The 25,789-nt window shown below is 61.8% G+C and overlaps 1 protein-coding gene across 9 annotated transcripts in view; it reads right to left on the bottom strand.

Moving 5' to 3' along the window:
* Nucleotides 1-7,637: 7,637 nt before the first annotated feature.
* Nucleotides 7,638-25,789, bottom strand: part of TSNARE1 (t-SNARE domain containing 1) — an 87,392-nt gene continuing 69,240 nt past the window's right edge. For 8 of the 9 annotated variants that reach the window (XM_032468196.1, XM_032468197.1, XM_032468191.1 and 5 more), the window contains 3 exons: nt 16,744-16,816; nt 14,994-15,452; nt 7,638-8,647 (listed from right to left, as the gene is read on the bottom strand). In XM_032468196.1, the coding sequence (XP_032324087.1) occupies nt 8,067-8,647; nt 14,994-15,452; nt 16,744-16,816 (1,113 nt within the window). In that variant the 3' untranslated portion in view covers nt 7,638-8,066. The remainder of the gene's footprint in view (nt 8,648-14,993; nt 15,453-16,743; nt 16,817-25,789) is intronic. The other variant, XM_032468193.1, reaches the window with a different exon arrangement.

Raw genomic sequence — 25,789 nt, 5'->3', positions numbered from 1 at the left:
TCCCTCTGTCACACACCTGTGATCCCTGCCCGTCTAAGCTCGGGGCAGAGAGGAGGCCCACTGTTCAGCCCCCAAGGCACGGCAAGCCCTGCATATATTAACTGAGCGGATTAACTTAAATCTCTGCCCAGGGTGGTTTTTCTGCTGACATCCGCTCAGAGCAGGACTGGTGGAGCATGATGGCTGCAGAGGGCAGGAAAGGGCATGGCCTGGGGCCTGGGGCTGGGGCCCGAGTGCACACAGGGTCACCCTCCCCGCCCCACCACGTCCCACCAGCTGTCCCTCATGGTGCCCGCAACCCAATTCCCATTTACATTTCTCAGCAGATGGTGGGGAGAATCTATAACAATCTGATAGTGAAAATGAGATTCTCCGGTGTTCTCTGTACCCGGGGACTCCGCTCACTCAGGCCTCAGCAAATCCAATTGCTGCTCATTTACCCAGCTCGGCTCCAAATTAAAAGGCAGCCTCCCCTCCCCAACAAGCAGGTTCCAACATGGCCCCCAGTATGGCCGGGACAGCAGGCCCCATGGCCCAAACAGCCTGGGGTGCGGCCTCTCATGATTAAAACACCCTGCCACTGAGAAAGTGACTGAGGACTCTGACCAGAGAGCCCCACAGCCTGGTGGGGCTGGGCCAGAGCCACCAGCTGAGCACTTAGCTGGTCCAGCCCTTTGCTGGGCTTGGATGAGCTCAGAAGCCCAAGCTCCTCAGACCATCCGACCCTGGGCGCGGCCCTGCTGGAGACCTTCCTTCTTTCCGCAGCTCCGAACCTCCCCTGCCCAGGGGACCGAGCCCCAGTCTTGCGTCCCGGGCACTCCTGGTGTCCCAGCCTCACCAGTGCCTGGGCAGAGCTGCGCAGGGGCACGGAGCTGTCCAGGGTGTGCTTCCGGAGCACGTACTGCACGCTGCGGGCCCGGCCCCGTGGAGGCAGACGTGTCCAGGAAGACAGGTACTAACGGGGCGCGTGGGCAGGTGCGGAGGGGGCTCAGAGCGGTCAGGGAGTCCTCTCTGCTAAGCACGTACCTGAGTAAAGACCTCGGGGGAAGGAGCAGATGGGACGCAAACAGGATGCAGGAAAGGGGGAGGAGAGGAAGCCGGCCTTGGCGGAGCACGTGAGAGTGGGCAGGGTGGGCACTCACTGCTTTTTGCTGCCTCTTGAAGACAACGACTGTACAGTCCCCTCCATCCAGGGTGTGACTGCGCGAAAAGGGTCTGGACGAGCCCAGCCCGTGCCTGCAAAGCTCAGCGTCATCCTCATCCCCCCGGCAGCTCCGGGGGGGAGGGGCATTATTTCCCCCAAAGCCAGTGGTTTTCCGGGCTTCCTGCTAAACCACCAGCTCCCAAAGGCCACGGGTCTCAGCGTGGCTCGCTCGCACTGCGCTGGGGTTACCACCTCTGTGTCCACGAGACTGAGGGACCGCGATGTCCCCTTCCCACACGCCGTCTGATTTTACCTTGAATTACACGTTTAGGAACGCCCCCCTTCTCTGGTCTACAGGGGGGCTTGCACAAGACTGGCTTTCTTGCCTGAACGTTGGGCAGAACACACTTAAAAGAACAACAGGGCTCAGTGTTTCTACGGCGGAAGGGTCTGCCCTACCGACGCAGTTCCTTCCGTGGTCGCAGAACCACTGACCTGTTCAGTCCTCAGTCAATGCTGGCAAGTTGTACTTTTCTAGGAATCTGTCCATTTTTTTTCTAAGTTTCCCAACTTGCTGGCTTAAGATGGTTCACAGAATTCTCTTATTGTTTGGGAATTTCTGCTCGTTCGCTGCTGAGTCCATCTTACTAACGGTTAGTCTGCTTTCACGGTCTTTCCACAGAACCAGCACTTGCTTCGTGCAGACGCTATTATAACTTAATCAGTTCTGCGCTGTCTCTGTAATCTTCTTCCTTCTAATTTCTCGGGGTTTATTCTATCGTCCTTTTGCTTTTAATTGATGTCTTTTTAATATCTTAATTTATTAATTTCCAGCCTTTCTTCTTTTATTGTATAAGCATTTAAGGCTGTTAATTTCCTTTGAAGTACCCCACAGATTTTGATACGCAGCATTTTCATTGTTATTCGATCATGTCTTTTTTGCATAGCCATTAATGATTTCTTCTTCGACCTCTGAGTTATCTAGAACAGTTTTTAAATTTCCTGACACACAAGGAATTTTTTCTTTTTGTGCTATTGATACCTAATGATTGCATTTTCCTAATGGCATGTTCTAGTAACTGCAGCTTCTTACAAATTCCTGATTCTCTGAAATTTGGCGACACTTGCTTCACAACCTAATTCGCAATCAAAATCTGTAGCCGTCCCAGGTGTCCTGGAGAAGATGGTGTCCTTCACGCGCTCGGCGCAGGGTTCCGTTTTGCTGTCCAGCAAGTCAGGTGCTGACGTTTACTGAGTCCGCGTTGCCTTCATGAATTCCTTACCTGTGTGCCCTGCGCTGAAACCTCCCGCTATCGCGCCGGATCGCCCCTGCGGGTGGGAGGTTCATCTACTTATTTACTTAGAGCTCTTTCATTAGGTGTGTACAAATTTAGGATTTTCCATCTTCCTGATGAGCCGAACCAGTCATGAAGTGATTCTTGTTATCCTAGTGTATGTGCTTGATTGACTAATACTGGTTCTATATGTGTATATATATAATTTGTCTTGCTGTCCGTTTCGTGCACAGCTGGCCTTGCTGGCCGCGTCCCCCACAGACTCTCTGACTCGAACGTCTGTCTTTACACCTTCGCGCTACCCTTCTCCACGTCCTTCTGTTTCACCGAATGTCTTGTAAACGGCAAAGAGAGGCTTTTTCTTGCAGCCTGACGGCCCCTGACGTTTAAGGGGCTTGTTCAATCCGTCCGCGTTAATTCGCGTGCTAGACAGGATTCCGGAGGTTTGCCTCGGTTTTCTGCTGGTCCTAGTTTTCCTTCTGCATTATTTTAGTGTCTCGCTCTCTCTTTCCTTTTCCTTTTGCTCAGTAAGGGCTTCTGTTTGTTTCCTCGCGCTCTTGTCCCACTCTTCCTGGTCTGGAAGTCACAGAGGTCACTGCCGCCTTCAGTTTCACTGTGTTTTCCACTGGAGCCTCGTGTGTGCGTGTAGGTCGCGATAAGTTATCACACAGGCAGGTCTGTGTGCTCACCGTGGCGATCGGACACAGAGCGGGCCCAGCACTTCAGGGGTCCCTCCTGCTGCCCTGGGGTCACATCCTCCCAGCCCACCCCCCAAGCCCTGTTTCCATCTCCACGGTCATGTCCCTTAGAGGATGTCGCACCCGTGGAATCACACAGCATGGGACCTGCGAGACAGGCTTCACACTGAGCAGAAATGCCCTCAGAACCTTCCACACTGTTCGTCCGTTTTGTTGCTGAGTAGTAAGCATTTCATGATGTGGACACACCATAGTTTACCCCCAGAAGACATCTGGATTATTTCCGACTTGCGCTGTTACTAATAAAGATACTCTGAACATTTGTGCACAGGTGTTTGTGTAAACACAACCGTTTATTTCTCTAGGGTAAATGCACAGGAGTGCGACTGCTGGGAAATATGGCTGGTGCAGTTTGTTTTTTAAGAAACTACCGAAGCATCTTCCAGAGTAGCTGCACCACTTTGCATCCCTGCCAGCAGTATGTGAACGGCCTGCTTTCTCTGTGTCGTTGTAGCTCTTATTTCAGCCATTTGAGCAGGCACGCGGTCGCCTCTCATTATGGTTTTAATTTGCATTTCTCTAATGGCTTTTAAGATATTTATTTGCTATTCATATACCTTCTTTGGTGAAGGGTCTGCTCAAATCTTTTGCCAAATTTCTAATTGCAATGTTTTTCTTTTTTGTTGGATTTAGAGAGCTCTTTATATATTCAGGATACAAGTCCTCTGTCAGACACAGGATATATAAACATTTTCTCCCCATGAATAGCTTATCTTTTTATCTTCATTTGCAGAGTGTAAGTTTTTAATTTTGATGAAGGAACCCTTGAGTTTTTACCATATATAGTTATAAACAGATGCCAAAATTTATGAGTATTTCATTTCCCTGCAAATAATGAGCTCAGAGTAATTTAATCACTCTTTGCAACTAATAGACTATCATTGTCCAGTTGTTCTCGCCTTTCTACAAACTGAACCTCACAAATTACAGTCACAGTCATTGTTTAATATGGAATGATTATCTCACACAGTCATTTGCTGGATTTGTCTCCCATCTACCTGTTTCTTGAGCGTTACATTGCAGACCTGGCTTTGAGGATTATTCTCCACCCCGAAGTCCATCCTTCAGAAGCTCCTTTAGTGAAAGTCTCCTGGTGGCAACCCCCCAAGCTTTCACTTGTATAAAAACGTCTGTATTTTGTCTTAGCTCTTGAGATGGTTTTGCTGGGGGTCAACTGCAGGGTGACAGTTCCTCTCTCTTGCCCTTGGTATCACCTGACCATTTCCTGGCATCCACTGCTGCTGCTGGGACTGAGCTGGGAGCAGGGCTGTCACCCTCCCTCCCCCAGGGCCCACGGTCTCCCGGGACGCACGTAGCTGCTCTGTGTCAGCCCTGCCTCCCGGGCCGAGCGGGACCTCCTCACACGCTGCCTGGGACTCCACTCAGACCTGTGAGGATTTCTGACTCTATTACCCCTACCTCTTCACTGCTGTCCCTGTCTCCACTTTCTCACCTCCCCACAGCACTGTCATGTCTTCAGATGCACCTCCTGCCCTGCTGCCTCTCATGTCACCTGTGACCAAGTGTGTGCCCGGCCCTCCACGGAGTTCCATCACTGATCTTTTCCAGACACACTGGGTCACTTGTGATCATCTCGTATTATTACTAATTTCTGTGATTTCATCTTATTCTAAAAGTATTTCTTAGAAACTCTCTTAGGTGTTGCTATCTGGTTAGTTCCTTGGGGGCAGGCGTGAGTCAGCTGCAGCTGCCGTAACAAGCAGCACAGGCCGGGCGGCCCACACGTGGAGAAGTCTTCTCCCCCGTCCTGGAGGCCGAAGTCCGAGATGAAGGTGTCGGCAGGGCTGGCTCCTCCCGAGGCCTCTCCTGGGCAGTGGACCACCACTGTCTCCCTGCGTCCTCAACGTGCTCGCCCCTCGTGGGGGTCTGCGTCCTGATCCCACTGAGTTAGGGCACCGGTCACACTGAATGAGAGCTCACCCCAGAGACACTTTACCTTAATCACCTCTTTGAAGGCCCCATCTTCAAATAGTCACCTTCTGAAGTCCTGGGGCGAGACTTTCAACATACAAATTTGAGGGGAACGTAGTTCAGCGGCTATCGGGCCTTGGGCTGTGGTCTTGTTACTTCTGGGACTGCCAGCCCCCCACCCCTGCGTCCCACTCAGCGGCCGCCCACTGCAGGCCAAGTGACCGCTGGCCGGGCTCACGTGATGCTTCTTGCTCTGCGGGCCCCGCAAAGGCCTTCACGACTCTCCCGCAGAAAGGGCCTTCTGCCGGGACCGGGGGTCTCAGGGCCAGCCTCCCACCGTGGCGCTTTTGATCAGGGTGGTAAGGCGGGTGGTGTTGAGGGGACAGGCCTGGCTGCTCTGCTTATCCTCTGCGAGCCTGTAAAGCATCTAACGTGATGGTTTTTTCCACGTTTAGCTGTTTCCTAGAAGGCGAGCCTCTTGGGCTGCCTGCCCCGCTGTTCACCAAGAGCAGATCTGCCCGACTCCTTGTCTGCGGCTCCTCCAGGCCAGGGACCTGGTCTTGCTCATCCGGGCTCAGACGGACGAGGCCCTGGCACTTGGTAAGGCAGCTTGATCTTGGAATCCTGAAACCGGGCCCCAAGCCCACCCCCAGCTCTCTCCACGACCCTGGACATCACTCACTGCTGTTGCCCCAGTGCCACCAGCTCTCGGGTCTGCCATTGGTACAAGGGTATGGTGGGTGGCCTGGGGTCTCTTCTGACTCTGAGGGAAGGCATCAACCCCCCTCCAGCCTGTCCCTCTGGAACACAGAGGACTTGTGAGCAACAAGGCAGGCCAGAGAAAGGTGGTCACTGACGCCTTCCAGACGCCCCAAGTCAGCACCCTTGACTTCGCCCCCCTGGGCCCTTCTGTGCACAGGTCACTGCTGCCCTGCCCCCTCCCCCTAAGCCCTCCCGGGACCGTGTCACTCAGCCTCCACGGGCTCTCCTCACTGCTGCCCTGTCCTGACTCTCACACCGGAGTCCTCAGAGCCCAGTCCTATGTCCCCTGCCCTCCTCAGGCACACAGCCCCCAGAGCAATGTGGCCCCACACCGCCCCCTGACCCCCAGGCTGCCAGAGCCCCATTGGGCCCCCGGGCCTCGCCCAGGACAGCAACTGCCCTCACTACCCTCCCCTTCCCACATCCACCATCCTCCAGTCACCCGGCTCAGACTCTGGGCAGAGAGCACGGCCGTGCAGTGGCCAGGGAGGGAAGTCCAGCTGGACCCCACTCAAAGCTCAGACATCCTCCCCGCCGCCTTAACTCACATGCTCACTGGGAACCTTCCACCCTCAGAAGCTCTGATTCTGACCGGCTCCTGTTTAAACCAAGAGCACAGCCTCCTTCTTAATGGGTCTCCAGGCCTCTTACCCCACAGCCAGGAGAAGGAACTTCCAGAACCCCAGGTCTGCGAGCAGCACAGCTGACCTCTGCCCTCGCTGCCGCCCCCCGCCCCGAGCTCCCTGGTGCACCCTCGGCCCAGCGGCCTGACTGCAGGCACCCCATCCTAGTCACGCTCCTGCCCACCCTCAGCACTGGAGGCACAGGACTCTGGCCTCCAAGGGCAAAGGGTGCCGGGGCTGTGGAGGCAGACACTCCCCTGTACCCTCCGTTCTCAGCACAGGCCCAGCCCGGAGGAGACCCCCAGTAGGTATTATGGAGCCGTCCAGGGTCAGGGCTCAGAGTGGGACCAGGGTCAGAGGTCAGGGCTCAGGGTGGGACCCCAGTAGGTGCTGACCAGGGTTAGCCTGTAACATAGGAAAGCAGTGTTCACTGCCGGGAGAGAGGTGAGTGTCCACTGCAGTGGCATCTTTAGTGGACGAGCAGGGTCCATCCCTTCCACCTGGAGCAAAGGCCTAGGAAGACTTCTCAGAGGCGGCACCGAGACGGATCTGGGCTTTGCTGGGCAGAAAGACAGGCCACCATGGCGAACACATGGCGCCACATGGACCACAGGGGCGAGGAAGCTGGAAGGGAGCTGGCCGGGCAGCTAAGGAGTTCGGGCTTCTTTTGTGGACAAAGAGTTACTGACAGGCTGCCGGCTCCGCGGTGAACAGCGAAACCAGGAAGCGCCCCTCTCGCCGCGTCAGGCCCACACTGAGCTCGGCCCCCACAGTGCTGGGCTGCCCCGGGAGCCCTAGACCATCATGCTGCCCAGTTCTTTGGCCTCCCACTTCTGGAAAAGGCTTTTAACATGAGTTCGGAGAAGGAGGCAGAGGGGAGGCGGAGACCCAGGGCGAGGAGGACCTCGAGGGCCGCCCGAGCCGTGTGGCTGCAGGCCTAACGGGGCAGGGTCGGGGCTGGCTCCAAGGGACCGTACAGGGCCAGGAGGCCACAGGCGGGCGGATCTGAAAACCCAGGGAGGGCCCAGGGCTCCGCGCGCGGGGCTGAAGGCAGAGGCCCTGCCCACAAGAACAACATGGTTCTGTCTCATCTGCTCGTCAGCATCACCCTCGTTACCAGCACTGCCTCTTTGTTGTTATTTTATGCTTATATAAGAAAAATACTTTTTCGAAGAAAATCAACAGGTACAAAACGGCATCCTGCCCCGTCCAGTACCAAGGAGCAGACGCACACGTGTGTGGGCGTGTGTCCAACCGCAGATACAAAACCGAGAGCCATGACTCCAGCCCAGCCCCCGAGTCCACACACCCATGGAGAAGGAGGGGCTTCCAGGAGTCACTTCGGGGCACATGCTGGGGCCCAGCCAGCCACATTTCCAGGGTCCCAGCACCCAAGGCAGCGTTTGGGGGTGCTGCACCCCACGTGCATCTTCCCGCAGCAACACTAGCGGGCGTCTGCGGAGTGGGCCATGCTCTGTGCTCCACGGCGCTCGCCCCGCGGGTCAGAGAGCAGCCCAGGAGTACAGGTGCGCTCTGCATGGAGGTGCAGACCCTAGACCTCCTCCTCCACCTTCAGGATCATCCCTGAGAAGACTTCCAGGCCCGTGGGGGTGCCCTGGGGGGCTCCATCCGGCCCACAGGCTGTTCCGCCCCCAAGGGGGCCGTCAGGGATGGGGGGCGAGGCACCCAGGGCCGGGCGGGCCTCCACCAGCCTCTCCAGCGTCCGGTTTAGGGCCTCAACGCCGTCGGCCAGCCTCTGGCTCTGCTCGGCCAGCCTCTGCAGCAGTGCGTTCTGCTGGGCCATCAGCGTGCTCTGCTGCTGGGACCAGGAGCGCAGCACGGCACCCTGTCGCCGCTGGGAGTCCAGGAGCCTCCGCTCAAACTCTGAGGCCTCGGCCACCAAGGGCTTCCCCAAGGGCTGGGGTGCTGCAGAGGTGGGTGGCGAGGGCCGGGAAGCCCCAGGGAACGCAGCCGCCGGGGGCGCTGAGGCCGGGGAGGCGGGTGGAGAGGGTGAGGAAGTGGCAGCAGGGTAGGCTCCTCGGAGGTCCAGGGGGTCGGCTTCGGGCAGCCTCGGCCCATCCAGTGTCCGCAGGGGCAGCCACAGGCAGCTGGGGGCCTCGTCCTCCTCGTCTGCTAGCAGGGGGAGATAGGAAGCGTGAGCCCCACGGCCCAGGACTGGGAGGGCCGGGAGGGGCCACTCGCACAGGGTCCTGCACGTGCAGATATGGGGGTCTCGAGGGGCCCCTCTGCGCTGGCCAGCTGCACCCTCACCAGGACACCAAAGAGGGTGAAAGACTTCCTCCAGTAACGCTGAGACTGAAACTCAACCTGGCGGCTCCCAAGCCGGAATGCTACCACCGTGCTGCCGTCTGTCTGTCCACCAGCCCACCTACACGTGTCCACACGCACATCCAGCCCCTCAGCTAGCTGCCCATCCGTTTGTTCACCAAGCATCCATCCAACCTACCCATCCCCCTCCTTCCTTTCATCCTTCCTTACATCCATCTGTCCATCCATCTGTTCATTTCTCAGCCAACCATCCTCGATCCATCCATCCTCATCCACTGTCTATCCATCCTTGAACCACCCATCCATCATTCACCTCTGTCCATCCAGCCACTCACCCATCCACCCACTTGTGTATATACCCTCCCGGCCCTCAGTCCCCCCACCCCCCACCCAGCGGATGTCCTGGAGGGATGAGTGGGTGCACGTGGAAGCAGAGCCTCCCAAGGGGCGGCAGGAAGAGCCAGGATTTGTAGTCCGACAAACTGGGCCCCAACGCCAGGCTGTGACCTGGGAAAGCCCTTCTCTTCTCAGGGCCTCAATCCCCTAATCTGCAAATGGACAGTCTGGCTGAGGGTCTGCTAACCTTCCAACTGTCTGTGAGTGAAGGGTAAGCCAACCCAGGCCCCAGGGAGACCTCGCCGGGCCTGAGACATGGGCTGCGCTGGCGCCCCGTATCGCTAGGCACTTCCCGACGTGCTGCATGGAAGTGGCAGCAGCTCGAGGACTTCACTCTGTGGCGGTAACTTCGGCTGTACCTCCTGGGTCTGAGCCCCTACCCAGCTCATCTATGGCACAGGGTTTCCTGCTTTGCGACAGGAAAGGGGTGATGACAGCATCACCCCAGAGGACAGGGCCACAGGCCCCCGGGGAAGGGGGCCAGGGTTCTGAGCCCAATGTGTCCAAGGGCGCAGGTGGCTGCCGGTGCTGCCTCCTCCTCCTCCTCCTCCTCACGGTCACACCCTCCTCTGCGGTCCAGGAATCTGCGGTCCAGGCACCTGCTGATCCTTCAGACTTGGCGGCCCTGGTGCTCTTGGAAGGAGCCACCCAGCCAGTACGTTGCTCCCTCTCGAGGTGAGATGAAGCTTTCTGGAGGTGAGGGCCCTTGGCAGGCACCACCGCTCGGAGAGTTCCCATTAGAGAGGCTGGGCCCTGGGCTTCCGATGAGTCTACCTCGTTCGTCAGTTGCAACCTGTACCTTCACGCTGGGCGGCCCTAGAGGGACCACGCCTGACGCCCTCGCGTGCTGGCAGGTGGGGGCCGTGGCTAGGGCAGAGAGCCTGCAGTAGGCGTTGAGCAGACATCCTCCAGCCCTGCTTCTGCCCGATCCTGCAGGCAGGTCCCGCTTGCCCGCTGGTGTGGCGTTCACCAGCTGTCAGTGAGGCCAGCCCCTGCCTCAGAAGTCTGAAGGCCACCGACAGACAAAAGGGGAGGCCAACAGTGGGCCCAGCCTCCAACCTCAGACGGTCTCGCAGAGTCTCGCGGCTGCCGGTCCCGTGTGCGCGCTGCCCACCTGGCTCCCTGAGGGAGGGGAGGTGTGGGAAGGGAGCAGACGCGGTGCCAGGAGGGGGCCTGCCCTTTCCCACTGTTTGCCCCACCTACAGACCCTGCACGGTCCAGACCACCGCCCTGAGACCTCTCCTCCCCCCAGGGCAACTACAGTCCCCTTTGCCAGCACAGCTCTGATGTCCTGAAGCCCCCACGGAACGAGGACCTGGTCCACATCTCTCCCCAGTCTCCACGCCACTCCCAACGGCACGGCCCCCACACTCTGCACTCTGGCCTGCGGTGTCCCGAGCTCACCTGGGCTGCCCCTCCTTTGGCCTCTGTCCTCTCCACCAGGACAACTCCTGCTTGGCGCTCCCCCAGGAAGCCTGCCCTGCCTTAGCCGGGCCAGGGCCCTCGTGTCACTGGACTGGACTGTCCACCCACCCCACCCCTAGGACGCACGCTCCCAGAGGAACAGGCTCTGCGGGGTCCATCTCTGCATGTCAGGGCGCAGCACAGAGCAGAGGGCCAGTGAGCATAGGGAGCCAGCAGAGGGCGGTTGCTGACCCCTCGATGGACGCAGGCCTGAGCCCACCAGGGGTTCCGGTACTGAACGTGGGTCAAGAGGCCCGTCATCGATCCCCGAGGCTGCCCTTGGCCTCGTATCAAATAAAGGTCTGATCTTGTCCTCACTGAGCCAACTTGTCCCAAGTCAAGTTCTGCCTGCTCCAAACCAGTGGGGAGGAGGCTCCCCCAGCTCCGGCCCAGGGCCAGGCCACGGGCAGACATGGAGCCACACCTGGCCCAGTGGCAGGTGGAGGCACAGGAGGCCAGGCGGCCCTCTCTGCGGCCCTCTCCTCCAGGAAGGCAGCAGACAAGGATAGACCCACCCAAGCCTTCTGAGAAAAACGAGAGAAGCCATGGAACGTCCTGCAGGGGAAGCTCGGGGATGCAGCACGACCCTGGGAGCCCCGGCCACTCCCACAGCTGGCCACGCACCCCTGTCCTCTCGCTTGGCAGAGCCAGCAGGCAGAGACCCCAGGCCGCCCCCTCGGTGGGGGTGCAAACCAGACGGGAGGCGGTGCTGACCGTCCTGGGCCCGCAGCCCCTTCCTCTCCCCTCCCCATAGCAGTCCGCCTGGGCGCAGAGAAGACCCTGCAGACCTGCCCCTCCTGGGCCATGGGCCGTCCCCTCACACTGACTTCCTTGGTGCTGGCAGGCTACGGCCAAGAGCTCGCTGGCCGCCTCTGTGTGAGGACACAGCCTCAAGGCCGGCTTCAATACTATCTGCAAATCAAGACAACAGAAGCAGTTATAGAGTGGGGACCCTGGGGTCACCCGGGGGCGAGCCTGGGGAGCCCAGCCCGGGGCCGCGGGGGGCGGAAACAGACAGCATCTGACCCCCTGGTGGTCACTCGGAGGCCCAGGCAGGAAGCCCAGCCTTCAGAGAAGCAGAGGCGGCAAGGATGGGGCACCGGCCGGGCCGAGCTGTAGGGCAGGGAGCCTGGAAGTGCCCCCTCAGGGCAGCAGCAGCCCACTCAAGACAGGGTGCGGGCCTGGCTCTGCTACAACTCTGCACCCTGGGGGCGACTCCACAGGCTCACAGAGCGGCTGTGAAGACAGCGTGACGGGGTCTGCGAATACCCTCCTCTGCGCGCTGGCCACGGGTGTCCGGGCCCTGATCAGCCGGTTCTGACTACCGTGCGGGGCTGAGTGGGGGACCAGGGGATTCGCCTGGTAGGTGTGTCAACACAGCCCCCAAGATGTCACACTAGCAGCACACCTGAGCTGCTGACGAGGTCCAGGGGCTGCCCGCGGAAACCTGAAGATTTCCCTCAGCGATGCCAGCGGTTAAAAGGCAGCATCATGTAAACCAGATCCGTCCCCAGCCCACTACCGAGGGGCATGCAGGGCAGTGGGGAGTTAGGACTGTGGCACTCGACCCTGGGAGGAACCGGGTTTGAATCCAGGTGAGGACCCCCTATGCAGTTTCTCCTACCAATGGGAAAGAGACCCGTGCCCACAGACGAGCAGGTGAGAGCCCGCAGCCAGGGGCACCGCCCTCAGCACAGACCAGCTGCTGCCACTGCATCAGACGCAGTAACACGTGAAATAAACTCTTCCAGGAAGAGCAGACACGCCTCCAAATTCACACATTTTCAGAGCTCTGGAGGCAGAAATGGCTAGATTCAAATCACTCCTCTCCCTGCAGCTGTGCACCTGGGCGCCGCCCGAGGCCTGAGGCCGGCAAGGTCCCCTCAAAGGCAGGAACCGCCCCGGCTCGGCGTCCTGAGGCCCCGTGGGTGTGCTCCCCACCAGGAGAGGGTGTGGGCGGACCCTCCTGGAGCTGGGGCCTGCCGGGTGCCTTTGCCGCCCCGCCAGGGGCGCAGGCCTCCCGTGGTGCCTCTCCAGCCAGCCTAGATGAGGAAAAGGAACGCAGCTGCCCCGAGGCAGGACCAGCCCTGCGGGGGGTCGGGGGGGAGGGCGGCGCCCACCCAGGCCCCCGCCCCTGCCACCACCAACTACGTGACTAGGAGCTACCTTGTGCTCCAGACTCTGTCGGCAATAACCTGGCGGAGCCCCGACACAGAGAGAGGTGGCTGTGCTTGGCGGGCAGCAGTGTCTGGGCCAGCCGTGCACTGGGGTCACACTCCTAGCTGGCTTTTCGCTCTGACCTGCAACCACACACGCTCTGGGCTGCGCGGGGACCTGCCCTCAGACTGCCCAGCCCTGGTCTGCACCGAGTCGGCGCCCAGCGGCAGGGAGCCCGACTCTGATGGCAGTGTACATCCCAGAGGCAAGTGCCCCCGGCGGCCAGGGTGCACGCAGCCCAGAGAACAAATGTCCTGTGGCCCCCAGGCTGGATCGCAGATCTGCTCAGCCCCCAGATCACACACGGCTCCACCCTGGGACACCGTACAAGCAGACCCCTGGCTCGTGGCCAGCGACCCTCTCCTGGGCCCTGGGGGCTGCCAGGCAAGCGGGGGCACCCCACCACATGGCCTATGGTGCTGATGCCTCATTGGCCCCGGGCCACCCCCTTCACCTTGTCACAAAGATTCCAGGTTGACCGGGGGCAGCCCTGCAAAGCCCAGTCCAAGTGGGGGGAACCCAGGCACAGGCACCCCTGGGGGGCCCTACACGCGGCCAGCGGGCTTTCCTCAGCCCTACAAGCCGGGATACGCCTGTACGCCGGGATCCTGCCTCAGCTCCGGGCCAGTGCCGACCCAGAGGGAAGCGCTGGCGGGGCTGGGCCTCCAGCTGTGGTCTCCACCATCACCCCCAAAACCAGGCGTTGCAGCCACTTCCCTGCTTGGCCTCAGCCTCACCCCACGCTCTCACACATTTAACAAATCTCGGGACCCGTCAGCACGGTGTCGGCCAGTCCCCGCAGAGCTCACAGCACTAAGGGACCAGCCGGTTGGCTGCCCTGATGGAGGAGAGCCCGGGAGGGGAGCCACGGGGTCTGGCGGAGGGGGCACTGGCCCACCAGGGCGGACAGGAAGCCTTCCGAGCCAAGCACCACACCCAGGGGACAAGCACAGTTGCAAGCTCCCACCTCACTCCAGGGCTGGGGGCTCACGGGAAGGTCGGAGCACCCAGGGCCACACCCATGCTGCCCGCTGCCCGCCCTTCAGCACCCCAAAACCAGGTCTGGCTATGCCTGTAGGAGAGCGGGTGGCCTCCCCAGGACTAACAGGCAGGCCCCACCCCACCCCATCATTCAGGCCCACGACCAAGTCCAGCCCAGGGCACGGCCACGTCTGGGGTCTGCCTGCATCTCTGACTGGCCCAGGCTTGCTCTGCACAGACCCCCCACTAGAAGGTCTGCTGGGGCCTCTGTTGGTGGCATCTATGGCCTCTTCTTGTCCCCATGAGGCTGAGTCCTGCTGTCCACTCTGCAGCCCTCAAGAGGGAGGTAGTCCTGCTTCTGGCTTCATCCTCAGTCTTTCCAGCAGCTCCCCAGGAAAGGGTGGGGAAGGGTCCAGCAGGACTCAGCTCCGAGCTGCAGGCGGAGCCGCCACATGCAGACAGCAGGTGAAGGGCACTCCTGACGAGGTTCAGAGGTGTCTTGAGGAGGAGGACGAGGAGCAGGCGGAGCGGGCAGGAGGAGGCGCTGGAGGCGGCAGGAGTGAGCCAGCCCCGCCCCGGAGTCAGAGGCACTGTGCCACCCGCGTCTTCTTCACCAGGCACAGACCCTTCTGAAAAGGTGGGCCCTGGAGGTGGGCCCGTGGGCTCCGAGGGGATCAGCCTGCCCTAGGAAGCTAAGAGCCTCCAGATACCGCTCTGGCCTGGCCTGGTCTGGGGGCTGCAACCCGGGGAGAAGGGCCCCCACAATGAGGGGGTCAGAGGAAGGGTGCAGTCACCCCTACTCCCTCCCCTACACCCAAGATAGGGCACAGAGAGGGCAGGGAGGTGAGCTGAGCTGGGCTGGTGACGGCTTTCCACGAGCACTCCAGCGGTTCACCTGCACCTCAGCTCCTGTGAGCTTCTGGAGGCGGGTGGCCGCCCTGTCACATGGAGCAACCCCAGACGCCCCCAAGCCCGGGCCAGGGCCGGCCTGACTCAGCCTCAGCTCCTGCACTCCCTGGCTTCGAGCCTCCGTGCCCCCATCTAGATGCCAAGGGGCCTCCGCTCTCCCCGAATCTTGCTCTCGGTGGTCATGCGCTGGAAGCCCCTTGCAGGCGGTGAAGGGGCCACTTACTTGGCAGCGGCTCTGCGGCCTGGCCCTCGCCCGGGGGAGCCGGGACTGCGAAGGTCTCGGCCACCATGCGCTCGACGGGCGTAAGCACAGGGCCGGGGGCCCGGGGCCGCTCGGCCAGCTTCCGGCGTACCACACCGCGCAGGTCCCGCCACTTGTGCTTGACGTCGCCCAGGTCCCGGCGGCAGTAGCCCAGCGCGTTCACTGCCTGCAGGATGCGGCTCCACACGCGGTGCTTCCGGGCGGGCGGGCCCCGCAGCGCCCCGAACAGCAGCGGGTAGTGGCGCGTGACCCTCTGCACCAGCACCTCTGTCTCCTGGGGGCTGAAGTTGGGCTTCCGGGTCTTGGTGCGGGAGTGGGAGCTCGGCCGCAGGGGCGCACAGCCCAGCCCGGGCAGCAGGGCCGCCATGGCTGGCTCGGGGCTGGAGCTTCGCTGGCATGTGGCTTGGCTGCTTCTGGACCCTGGAAAGGCACCAGAGGCTGAGTGGGCAGGTGGAGGCCAACAGGCTGCTGGCAGCAGATGGGACGGGCCATGGAGAGCAGGGAACCCCCAGACTCCTGGTCCCAGGCCCCCACTGCCCCCTGGAGAGGGTACAGTGGCCCCAGCCCAACGTCCATCATCCTAGAAACACCCACATCAGGGGGCAGCGGGGTCCTGGGTCCTGGCTACTCTGGTCCCCAGGTGCCCACCCCTCCGCCGGGCCCCTACACGGTTGCAGCAGGTCAGCCCTCTCCACCTCCCCACCGGGAGACGGTCCCTTCCTGATCATCCAGGAGCAGGACTGAGGGGCCATCTGTAGACACCGGGGCATCCATCTGGAGTGTACAAAGCATTTTGCACACACCGCCCCAAGACAGCCAGCCAGAGGTTGGGGGGGGGGTCCTGCAAGAGGTGCTGTGAAGGGGTGACGGGGCGGCCCCACTGGAGCTGCCCAGGCTGAGGAGCGGGATCCCGTGGGAGCGAGGACAAGCCTGCCAGCGTCACGGCCCAACCCTGTCCAGTCGCCCTCCTAGGGCAGGGGGGTGGCCGGGCTGCCCGCCAGGGAACAGGACATGCCTGGACCTCAGAAGCTCCACGGCACCCAGGCTGAGAGGCGAGAGGCCTATTCACAGCCGCGGGGCCCCTGGTGAGGCAACAGCTCACCCGGGGAACAGGTAGAGAGCCTGGGTGGGTGAGCCCTGGGGTCCTGGCTGGGAGCTGACTGTTGGCAAGTGGCTCTGGGGACCAGGAGCCACTCTTCTAGGCCAGAGGGTGGCGAGTTCCTGCCCAGGCGCCCAGGCGCTCAGGGCCGTAGCAGGAGAAGCCATATGGCCGCAGGGTGCGGGCACCGGGCTGGTGGGGCGGAGGCTCTCACGTGGAAGGAACAGCAGGGACAACGGCTCGTCCTGCACAGCCCTGTCCCCACCACCCACGTTTCCTGAGAAGTGGCTGACGTGGTGAATCAGCAGCAGGATCGGCACTCCACGGTGGTGCCACGCCCAGCGCCCTCCGCTGGGGCACCCACTGCAGTCTGACGCCCCCCAGACAGCTGGTCCTCACCCAGGGGAGCCCCTGGCTGGGGAGGAAGGCCCAGGGCAGGGGGCACACGGGCCAGCGCTCCTCAGTGAGGAGAAGGGGTGGGCCAACCTCTGGCCTGGGTCTCCCTTGCCCGGCCTTCCTGAGGGGCTGGGGAGACACTCAGCCCCCAGAAGCCGCCCCAGCCCCACATCGGGGGGAGGGGCAGGTGGCCTGGCAGATGGCGTGGGTACCCACCGATGGCGTCTCCTTGCTCTGACACCATGGAGGCCAAATCCTTGATGATCTGGTTCACATCCAGCAGGTCGCTCTGTGGAAACAAGACAGCAGACATTAGACACCTGGGGTTGGCAGGTACAGAGGTCAAGGGCACGGCCAGCAAGAGCGCCGAGAGCCAAGGACCAGAAACGAGCCAGGATCACCCCACAAGTCAGAGGTAAGGCTGGGGTCTGAAATACTGTCTTCTGACTCCAAGACCAAACCCCACGCTGAGCATCCTAGAGTCATGAGCTCCCTCCCTGGGTACAGAGGACCCAGAGCCAGCCCCCAAGAAGGCTGCAGACCAGTGCAGCGCTGTGTCCCCAACACTGTCCTGCAGGCCTGAGTAGAGGAGGGGAGAGGCTGTCCGGAGCAGAGCCCTCAGTCTGCACCCCTACAGGCCCATCAGGCCTGGAGATACCTCACTCCCCTTTCCCTCCTAGGGGCTCCTTGACCTTTCCCTCTCTGAACACCCAGCACCCAGCATGGGCCAGCACACTTGGGTGGGTGACTGGTGATGGATGGATGGATGGATGGATGGCAGCCCCACTGCTATCTAAACACTGAGTAACTGTGAAGCTAGTGAACGTGCTAAGGAGCAGAAGCTGGATCCGGAGGCCCTGGGGACCCCCCACCCGCACACCACACTGGCGTCTTGCCTCCTCCATGCTGCCCACCCCCATCTTCACTCCACTTGCCCAGCAAAGTAGCAGTGATGCTCATGAGGGACATGGCCACCCCACTCACAGATCACACGCCTGGGTCCGGGCTGTGGGCACATCACACGTGGCCGCCTTCACACCTGGTAGCACCCGAGGGGCAGCCAGAGCACCCACCTGGCAGCGGGGGCTGTGGGGCTCCAGAAGATGTGTTACCTCTGCGACCTCTCAGAGAGGCAGGGCTGGGGCTGGCACCAGGGCCCGCTGCCTAAAGCCCCCTCCCTTCCTGACTGCCACCCTGCGGGGACGGCTCCGGGGGCCAGCCAGGTAGCCCTGGGCAAAGAACCTTGGAGCAGGTTCCCCCACCCACCACTGAGCAGATCCACACCGCCTCCCTCAGCGGCCTGCGCGTGGCCAGGGTCGAGCCAGGAGGGAGGCTCCCTCACGCCTGTGAGATGGCGGGTGGGTGCACCCTGCCCCAGCGCCCTCCACCCTGCAGCCCATCAGGGGCCTGGACGGATTTCCACAAGGGTCACTTCACCCCACTGCAAAATGCTACAGGGAGATTCATTTTCTTTTTAGGAGTGTTCTGGGAAATGAAGCAATTAGCGTGCTCTTAAACCGACACGTGCTATCAATTTCAATTCACTTACTGGGCTCACGCACGGCCCAGGCGGGCGGCTCTCTGCGGGAACAGGGCCCACAGCCAGGAAGGTGGTGATGGGGGTGGGGCCTCGAGTGGGCGCTGGGCGGCCTCAGCCTGAGGCCCATTTCTGGGATTCCTGTCCCCACAGCCTTCCCTGGGTGAGGCCACTGGTAGGGAGGCCAAGCTGAGGCCCCACCCGAAGGTCGAGACATCGAGATATCAAGGTCCCAGACGCCAGGCCTTGGGCAGCCAGGCCCCACCTCCTCCAACTTCCAGACTGAGGCCGGTCAAGCTGAGCGCCGGCCAGCCACACCCCCACCCTGACTCCGGCCACTGCACAGGTCCGGGCCTACCATGGGCAGAGGCCTCTCACACAGGGCTTGCCGCGAGTGGGCACACTGCTGGTGCCCCTTCCCACACCGGGCAGGCAGGGATTTCGAGTCACCAGAGGTTAAGGCTGGTCAGTGTTGGCACCAACATTCACGCTGCCTGGCCCCCCTGACCCTGGGCTCCCCCGGAAGCCACAATGCCGTGCACCCCAGGGAGGTGGTGTCTGCAGCCGGCGCTGACACTGACGGGCTTAACGCGTGCGCCCTGTACCCCTTCCCGCGGGCACACAGACACAGCCTCGGCGAAGGGGGAAGGGAGGGAGTTGCTGAGCAGGGGTCGTGAGCCCAGTGCCCCTGGGGGCCCGAGACCCCAGGCTGCCTGCTGGGGTAGGGTGGGTGCAGGAGCCGCTGGACATCACTGTGGCCTGGCCGTGGTGGGGACACATGGCTACTGTAGTAGGTGTTCCTGGTCTGGAGCAGCACTGACCCCAATAACCCAGGACAGCTTGGGATGGAACACGAGGCCCCCAGTCCAGCTCACACCCCGGGCTTTTAGGGGAGGCCCCTGGGGAGACGCAGCGGCCAAGGCAATTCTCCAACTGTTGCAAACACACTGGTGTGTGGCTGCCGACCAGCTTTACAAACTGCTTCCACCGCCAGCGCCTGGCTCCTCCCCAGTGATGCTTCTGTAGGAAGCAGCCCTCCGAACACAGTCAGGGCTGTGGCCGAGGACGGCCGCCAGGAGCCATCGCTGGCCTGACATCTTGGGCTGGGGGTGTCCACCCAAGGCCTGGCTGCCCTCCCAGCACACCAGCAGCGCCTTCCAGGATGAACACAGAGTGTCGGGAGTGGGACAGACAGAGCCAGGTGGGCCACAGCGGATGCCGTCCACTTCTGGCTGGCCCAGCAAAGTGGTGACCAGGACCGGCAACGACTCAGTCCAGCTGCCTGAGCTGAGATACTTGGACGCCCCTTGTGCCCTGGTTCCCAGAGCACTGGGTACACAGTGAAGCAGCACAGAGGAGGCAGGCCCTTATGTGGGTGACCTACCCCGGACGGCGCTCCAAGGGCACCCCCGTCCTAGCTTCCGAAAGCTCCCCTCAGGGCTGCCCCCAGGTCTCCGCTCACTGACCTCTCGGGAGTTCACGTAACCTTTGACACGGACCCCATTCTTCACTTCCAGCCTCCCTCTTTTTAAGATGCCTGAGACTCTGACCACTGACCTTCACCGACCTCTCTGCAAATGGTTCAGCTGACTTCCAGGAGCAAGGCCAGCCCCACGCCCCCAGCTGACCATCCTGAGGCCCAGCTTCGCCCTGGGACCCGTGACCACGAGTTGCTCAGTGGTGAACAAATCTCCCTGGTCTGGAACACTCAGGCTGGGCTCCTGGAACCCGGCCCCAACTCCACACACTGTGTTCCAGGAAACATTTTCTGCAGGGGCCCTTTCCCCGTGTCATGTAAACAAGACTCACCAGGACCAGGCCAAACCCAGGGCCGAGCTCCCATCCTGTGCCTCACACACGATGAGCCGAACCGCTCATCCCCCTGACCAGACAGGACAAAAGGCGAGGTGACCAAATCTGAGCTCAGCCCCCACCCTCACCTGGGCCCCCTGCAGACAGCCCAAGCCAGGGCCCTTTCAGCCCATTTCTTCCAGTTTTGTTTGCCCTGCAGAAGAGAACCCATGTCCCCGATTCTCAAGCTGCTAGGACAGCTTACGTCACAGTGGTCTCCTTACTCAAAAGCCCCCCACCTCCTGAAACAAGCCCTTGGAATAAAGACTCTCTCTGCCCCAAAAGCAAGGAAGCTGTGTTGGGGGAACAAGGGCTGTGAGGGTGTCCCAGGGCCCCACATGCTCCAGCTGGTCTCCGCCAGGTCTGGTGGCTGGCGGAGTGAGGGCTGGAGGAGGACGATGCTGCTGGGCGCCAGGCTGACACACGGACTTATGTGGGGCCTAACCCTGACCTCTGGCCACCACGAGGGTGTCAGCAGGGGGCGCCCTCCACCCAGAGCAGACAAGAAGTAGGTGGCAAGCCTGGGGTGGCAAGCCTGGGGCGGCAAACCCCTCCTGTACCCTCAGACAGCAGCTGCCTATGTGATCTCAGGGAACGACCAGACTGGCTCAGAGGGGCTGCTCAGACCATGGGGACCCCAGGATCTCAGCTCCCAGCCAGATCATCAGCCTGTGGGCTCACAGCCTCTGGCCTGGGGCAGGGAGCCCCACCCAGACTTTCCTAGTAGAGAGAGCAGGCGTGGCCTTAGATGTGGGGTGGGGGAATTTGTGGTACCCACCCCCAGCCCCTGGCCACCTGCCCGTGAACGAGTTTCTAGGCTTGTGCCTCCTCCTCCAAGATCCCTCACGGATGCTGGGACTGGGCTGTGGGGAGACTTGAAGGGCCGGGGGCGGGAGGGGCCGGGGGAGGGGGCGCAGAGGGCAGCCTCAGTAGCAGGGACAGTGGGCAGAGGAGGAGTGTCTGGGCACAGGCAACAGCATGGCCAGGTGTTCTTCTGGTCACCACGCTGGGCATCTAGGCCGGCCTCGGCTCCCGATGGAGGATGCCAAGGGCAGGTGGGGCTCAGGTCCCAGCCCTTCTGGGGGGCTGCACCAGAGACCTGGATCCCACCAGGAGCCAGGGTGGGGACCAAGCTCCGGGCAGAAGTCCAGGCCTTAGTCCTAGGGTGCAGGCTGCAGGCCAGGCTGGTCACTGGGAGGGTGGAGGGGCTGAGAGCCCAGGAGCCCCCCAGAGCTGCCCTGGGATGGAGCCCCCAGGGGCATTGAGCAGCCCCAGCTGTGGTGCATGAGGGCGGCAGGCATTGGGAGCCATGTGCCCAGGCGTGGGCACCAGAGAGCAGAGAGACTATAAAAACACCTTCAGTTACTAAATGTTTAAATCATGCAATTATTTTCCTGATTGCTTCTAAAACTAGAACTCATTAAAAGCGCTCGCAGAACCTTCTTTCTCTCCTCCACTGGCACTGCAGAATAGCAGCCCTGCGCAGGACGCCATAAAGCCTCGGTGTATGCGTGCGCGTGTGCGTCTGCGTTCCCTCCACTTCTAAGAACGAAGGGAAAGAAAGCACCACTGCGCTTTTTCTCTATCGTGCAGTCTCTTCTCAAGCTCAGGACCTCGGCAGCCGTCCTCCCACAGAGATGACTCCTCCAGTTCGCGGAACAGCCAAACTTCATCTACTGATGTGTTCACATATTTAGAACTAAGTATTAACCATAACCACCTCTCCTCTGCATTCCAGCTGCACGATGCCAGCTCTGGAGAGGGTGGCTGGGCCCCGACAGGCTCTGCTCAGCCTGGAGGCCCTTCCTGGCCCCTCCTCACCCCAGCCTCTTCCTTCCCGACCTGCCAGGTAGCCATGGTAACAGAGCAGCTGAGCGCGCACCTGGGCCAGGTGACACACCAGCTCAGGAAGGGAGCGGGGCGCCAGGCCTCACAGGTGAGATCAGGTGAGTTGGGCTGGCGCAGACACGGCCACCCAGGCCGGTGGGCAGATGCGGCTGGGCAGTGCCAGGCAAGCCCCCTACGTGCTGGCAGTGGCTGAGGGCACGTGCCCATCTCGTTCCACCTCCCCCCAGCCCCTGGGGTGGGCACTGCCCTGCCCTCCAGGAAGGAAGAGCCCACCTCACCCAGAGCTCAGCGGCTGCCCGCGGGTGGATGGAGCTGGGCCTCACGGGCTGGCTCCTGGGCTCCGCCACCGACAGCCTCGTGGGGCGACCTCAGTGACCTGCCGTACCCTCACCTCAGGAAGAGGCAGGTGTCAGAGCATCGCCGTCAGAACAGCCCTGCTCTCGAGTCAGGCAGCCTGGGCTCGAGGCCCAGCTCCGCCACAGCCAAGTGACGCGACTCCTCTGAGACGCCACTGCATCTCTGATAAAACTGGAACATGGGGGCGCTCCCTCTCACAGGGCTGCTGTGGGGGCGGATGAGAAGACACACACAAATAAAGGCGGCAGAGCCCTTTTCTCAAAACACAAGTCTGCGGAGTCCCAACACTTGCAGCTTTTCGCCCATTCACCTGCCATCCCCCAGTGCCCCCCCACCCATCACCACACCCCCACCCATCCATCCATCCGTCCATCCCCCCACCATCTGTTTGTCCTAGAGACAGTCACTGAGTGCCCTTTGGGGTGCTAGGAACACTGCAGTGACTAAAACAAAAATCCCTGCCCCCGGAAGGGGTACATTCTCCTGGAGGAAGAGAAGCAACAAGATAATTAATTAAACAGCATGCTAGACAACACAGTGGGGAAACTGAAATTTTAGGCCGCAGAGGTCCCGGGAGGCCGTGGACCCAGAGCTGGCAGGAGGGAAAGCAGGGCAGCGGGAGCGCAGGGAGCACTTGGTGCCCAGCAGAGCTGAGGGACAGCCTTGCAGCGACAAAAGAGGGGTCAGCTGTGAGCATCTGAAGCCAGACACAGCTGTGGGGACACTGGGCAAGCCAGCGGCCAGGGGGAGAACATGGGCTCTGAGGGCGGCCTTGTCCCTGGGGGAAGGAAGCAACGGAGGCCTTGCCTCCCGCCCCTGGGGAGGACGGGTCTCCCAGAAAAGGGGCCTCGCTGGAGTGTCGTGTGGACCGGCAGGCACCCTTCCTGCCCCGCCAGAGAGGCCACCCCCCGTCACCCAGCCCTAGGTCATCCTGCAGCCCCAGGGGGTCACCGCAGTGGCACCCGGGACGCTCCACTTCCCAGCCTGCCAGGCACCCTGCAGCCCACTAGCTGAGGGCCCCGCATTTTTGACCACCCCATAGGACTACGAGACAGACTCACAGAGGGGCCCTGAGACCATGAGGGATGCGAGGGGGTGCCAGCTGGGGGAGCTGGCTCTGCCCAGGCCGGCCACGGCCTTGCTGTGTGCCCGAAGGGACCCCAGCTTCTTCTTGGGGCCCCACGTGCTCAGCTGCAGAAGGAATAAGGTGGAGGGTACACGGCCAGTGGATACGGGCAGCGGGCACCCTGCCCTGCAGGCCAGACTCTCAGGGGATGGCCAAGGCCGAGGAGGAGGTGGGGCCGGTTGGCGACACCTGTACCGGCCCTGGCACAGCTGGGATGGACTGAGAGACCGCCGAGGGGCAGCAGACAGGCCTAGGGACAGAGCTGCCAGTGCCCGGTCACCCGATGGTTCATGGTGGGGAGGGCAGCACCTCCTGGACACGACTTAACTGGGGGCGCGGACCCCCCCCCACCCGATGCCGCATCCAGACTGCTCTTCCCAGCCGCAGCACCGCTGCTCAAACCGACTAAAGCTCCCGTTCTCGGCAGCGGGAAGGACACGGGCTTTCCCTCTTCTCTCTGCTCCAGAAGGGCTCCTGGGAGTGCGGGGGCCCTGTGGGCCTGGCCCACCTGGGACCTGTGTCAGGGAACTGCCCTCGGCTGGGAGGCCAGAGACCAGCCACCTCAAATCGGGGAGAAGGAGCCCAGAAAGGAGCGCCAGGCTCGGCGGAGGGGGCCGGTGCCACGAGCACCCCGTCGGGAGGACCTGCCCACGGGCCCGGGTCCTGCACGCGCGGAGCTCACCTCTGCCCGGCACAGTCCTCCTGACACGCCTCGCCGGGTGGAGCCAGGGCTGCCTACAGTGCTAGGATCAGGGCTCAGACCCCACGAGGCCAGCCATGTGCCCTGCCCGGCGGGAAGTGGGTGCCACGCCGTGGCTCCACGTGAGCGCGTGCCAGGGCCGCATGCGTCCCGGGGCCACGTGCCCCCCCTCATGACTGGCCACTCTGCAGTCTCCCTGCTCCTCTGGCTGGAGGGGGTGTGTAGAGGGGTCTCCTGCACCCTGGGAGCCTGCAGGCCAAGTACTGCCATCCTCAGGCAGGGAGCCAGCTCCTGAAACACCAGGGACACAGCCCTCCGTCACCTGGGCCGCCTCTGCAGCTCCAGGCAGACAGCAGGGGAGGCCAGCAGCCAGCAACGTCCGGACCCAGGAGGGCTTCCAGGAGGCAGCAGCCATGGCAGCAGCAGGTGAGGCTCATTCTGGGCATCTGAGCAAGGGGGTGGTGTCGTGGGGCAATGGGGATGGGGACAGGGGCCATCTCAGGGGTCCAGGCCAGGGGAGGGACATGGGATGTCATGCCCACAAGTGGGAAGCCCCGCAAGGGTCTGAAAGGACACTCTGTGCTCAGAGAGGACAGGCTGCCCAGGGAGGTTGGGTGGAGGTGTTCACGGAGCCCCTGGGGCAGGACACCCTCACCTGGAACCTAACTGGGCAGGTTAGGTGGGCCCACTGAGCCCGGGAAGCGCCCAGAATCACAGGCTGGGGCACCCCTTGGTCTCCTGCCCACTCACCGCCTGATCCCTTGCCAGCAAGCCAAGTTGCCCGTTGGCCCCTGAGAGCACCTCATGGGCCATCTGAAATGGCAGGGCCTCGAGAGGGTGGCCACCCCTCAACCAGCCCATTTCCCAGATGAAACAACTGAGGTGGGTGGTAGGTTCAAGGTCACCCAGCCAGTCAGGAGACAGCTGGGCCTGAAGCCAGGACAAGGCACCCTAGTCTGGTACTTTGTTTCGTCCAGTAAGATGAGCCAGGAGGGGGAGAGGGGAAGGGACGGGGACACCGAGTGGACCCATCAGCCCTGCACCCTCAGCACTGGGCCGTGCGGGGCCCAGCGTGCACCCCACAAGCGCCCATCCCCGGCCAAGAGGCAGGACAGAGAGAGAAGTACGGGGGAATCAGACACGACGCAGCTGTCGCTGTGACTTCAATGCCACTTTTGGGGCCTCGGTTTCCCCCTCTGTCCACTCCCCCCCACAGTAGGCAAGTCCTTGAGGGCAGACCAGGGCCTCAAAGGGGCTCCCCGGGACCCCATGTCTCACCCGGTGACACTCTGAATGCATATATCCATGCAAGTCCAAAATGCCCCTGGGCATGTGGGGGGCAGTGGGGAGAATGAGACGGGGGGGGGCGGTGGGGAACAGTGACGTGTTTCCACATGGAGACACTGCCACTGGCCCAGGTGAGAAACACATGTCTCCCTGGGGCTGTTCCCAGCCCCCTCCCCAGAACACCTGCCCACTCACCGCAGCCCGGCCCCCGCAGGCCCTGCAGCTCTGGACCCACAACCCCCGAAACCTGAGCAGCCAGGCTCAGGCTGTCCCCGGAGGGACCTGGGGATGCCCACCAGCCCTCAGACTGGGTTTCTGCTGCTGTCACTTGCACGAGCTCCTGGCTGGGCGCCGTGGCCCCTCCGATACCAGTCCTGTTTGAGATGCGTTGTTACCAGGACAGCTGCAAACCTGGGGGAGGGCTTTTTAAATGACTAATGGCAGTTTGCATTTGTTTTTCCCATTTCCAAAGATTGTAAGAGGGAGGGAGGGAGGTGCAGTGCTCACCGAAGGCTGCCTCCCAAGACCATGATGCTGACTCTGGCTCCCACGCCAC

Source organism: Camelus ferus, chromosome 25 (genome assembly GCF_009834535.1).
Source record: "Camelus ferus isolate YT-003-E chromosome 25, BCGSAC_Cfer_1.0, whole genome shotgun sequence".
Lineage (NCBI taxonomy): Eukaryota > Metazoa > Chordata > Mammalia > Artiodactyla > Camelidae > Camelus > Camelus ferus.
This window is presented reverse-complemented; position numbering and strand designations above follow the sequence as displayed.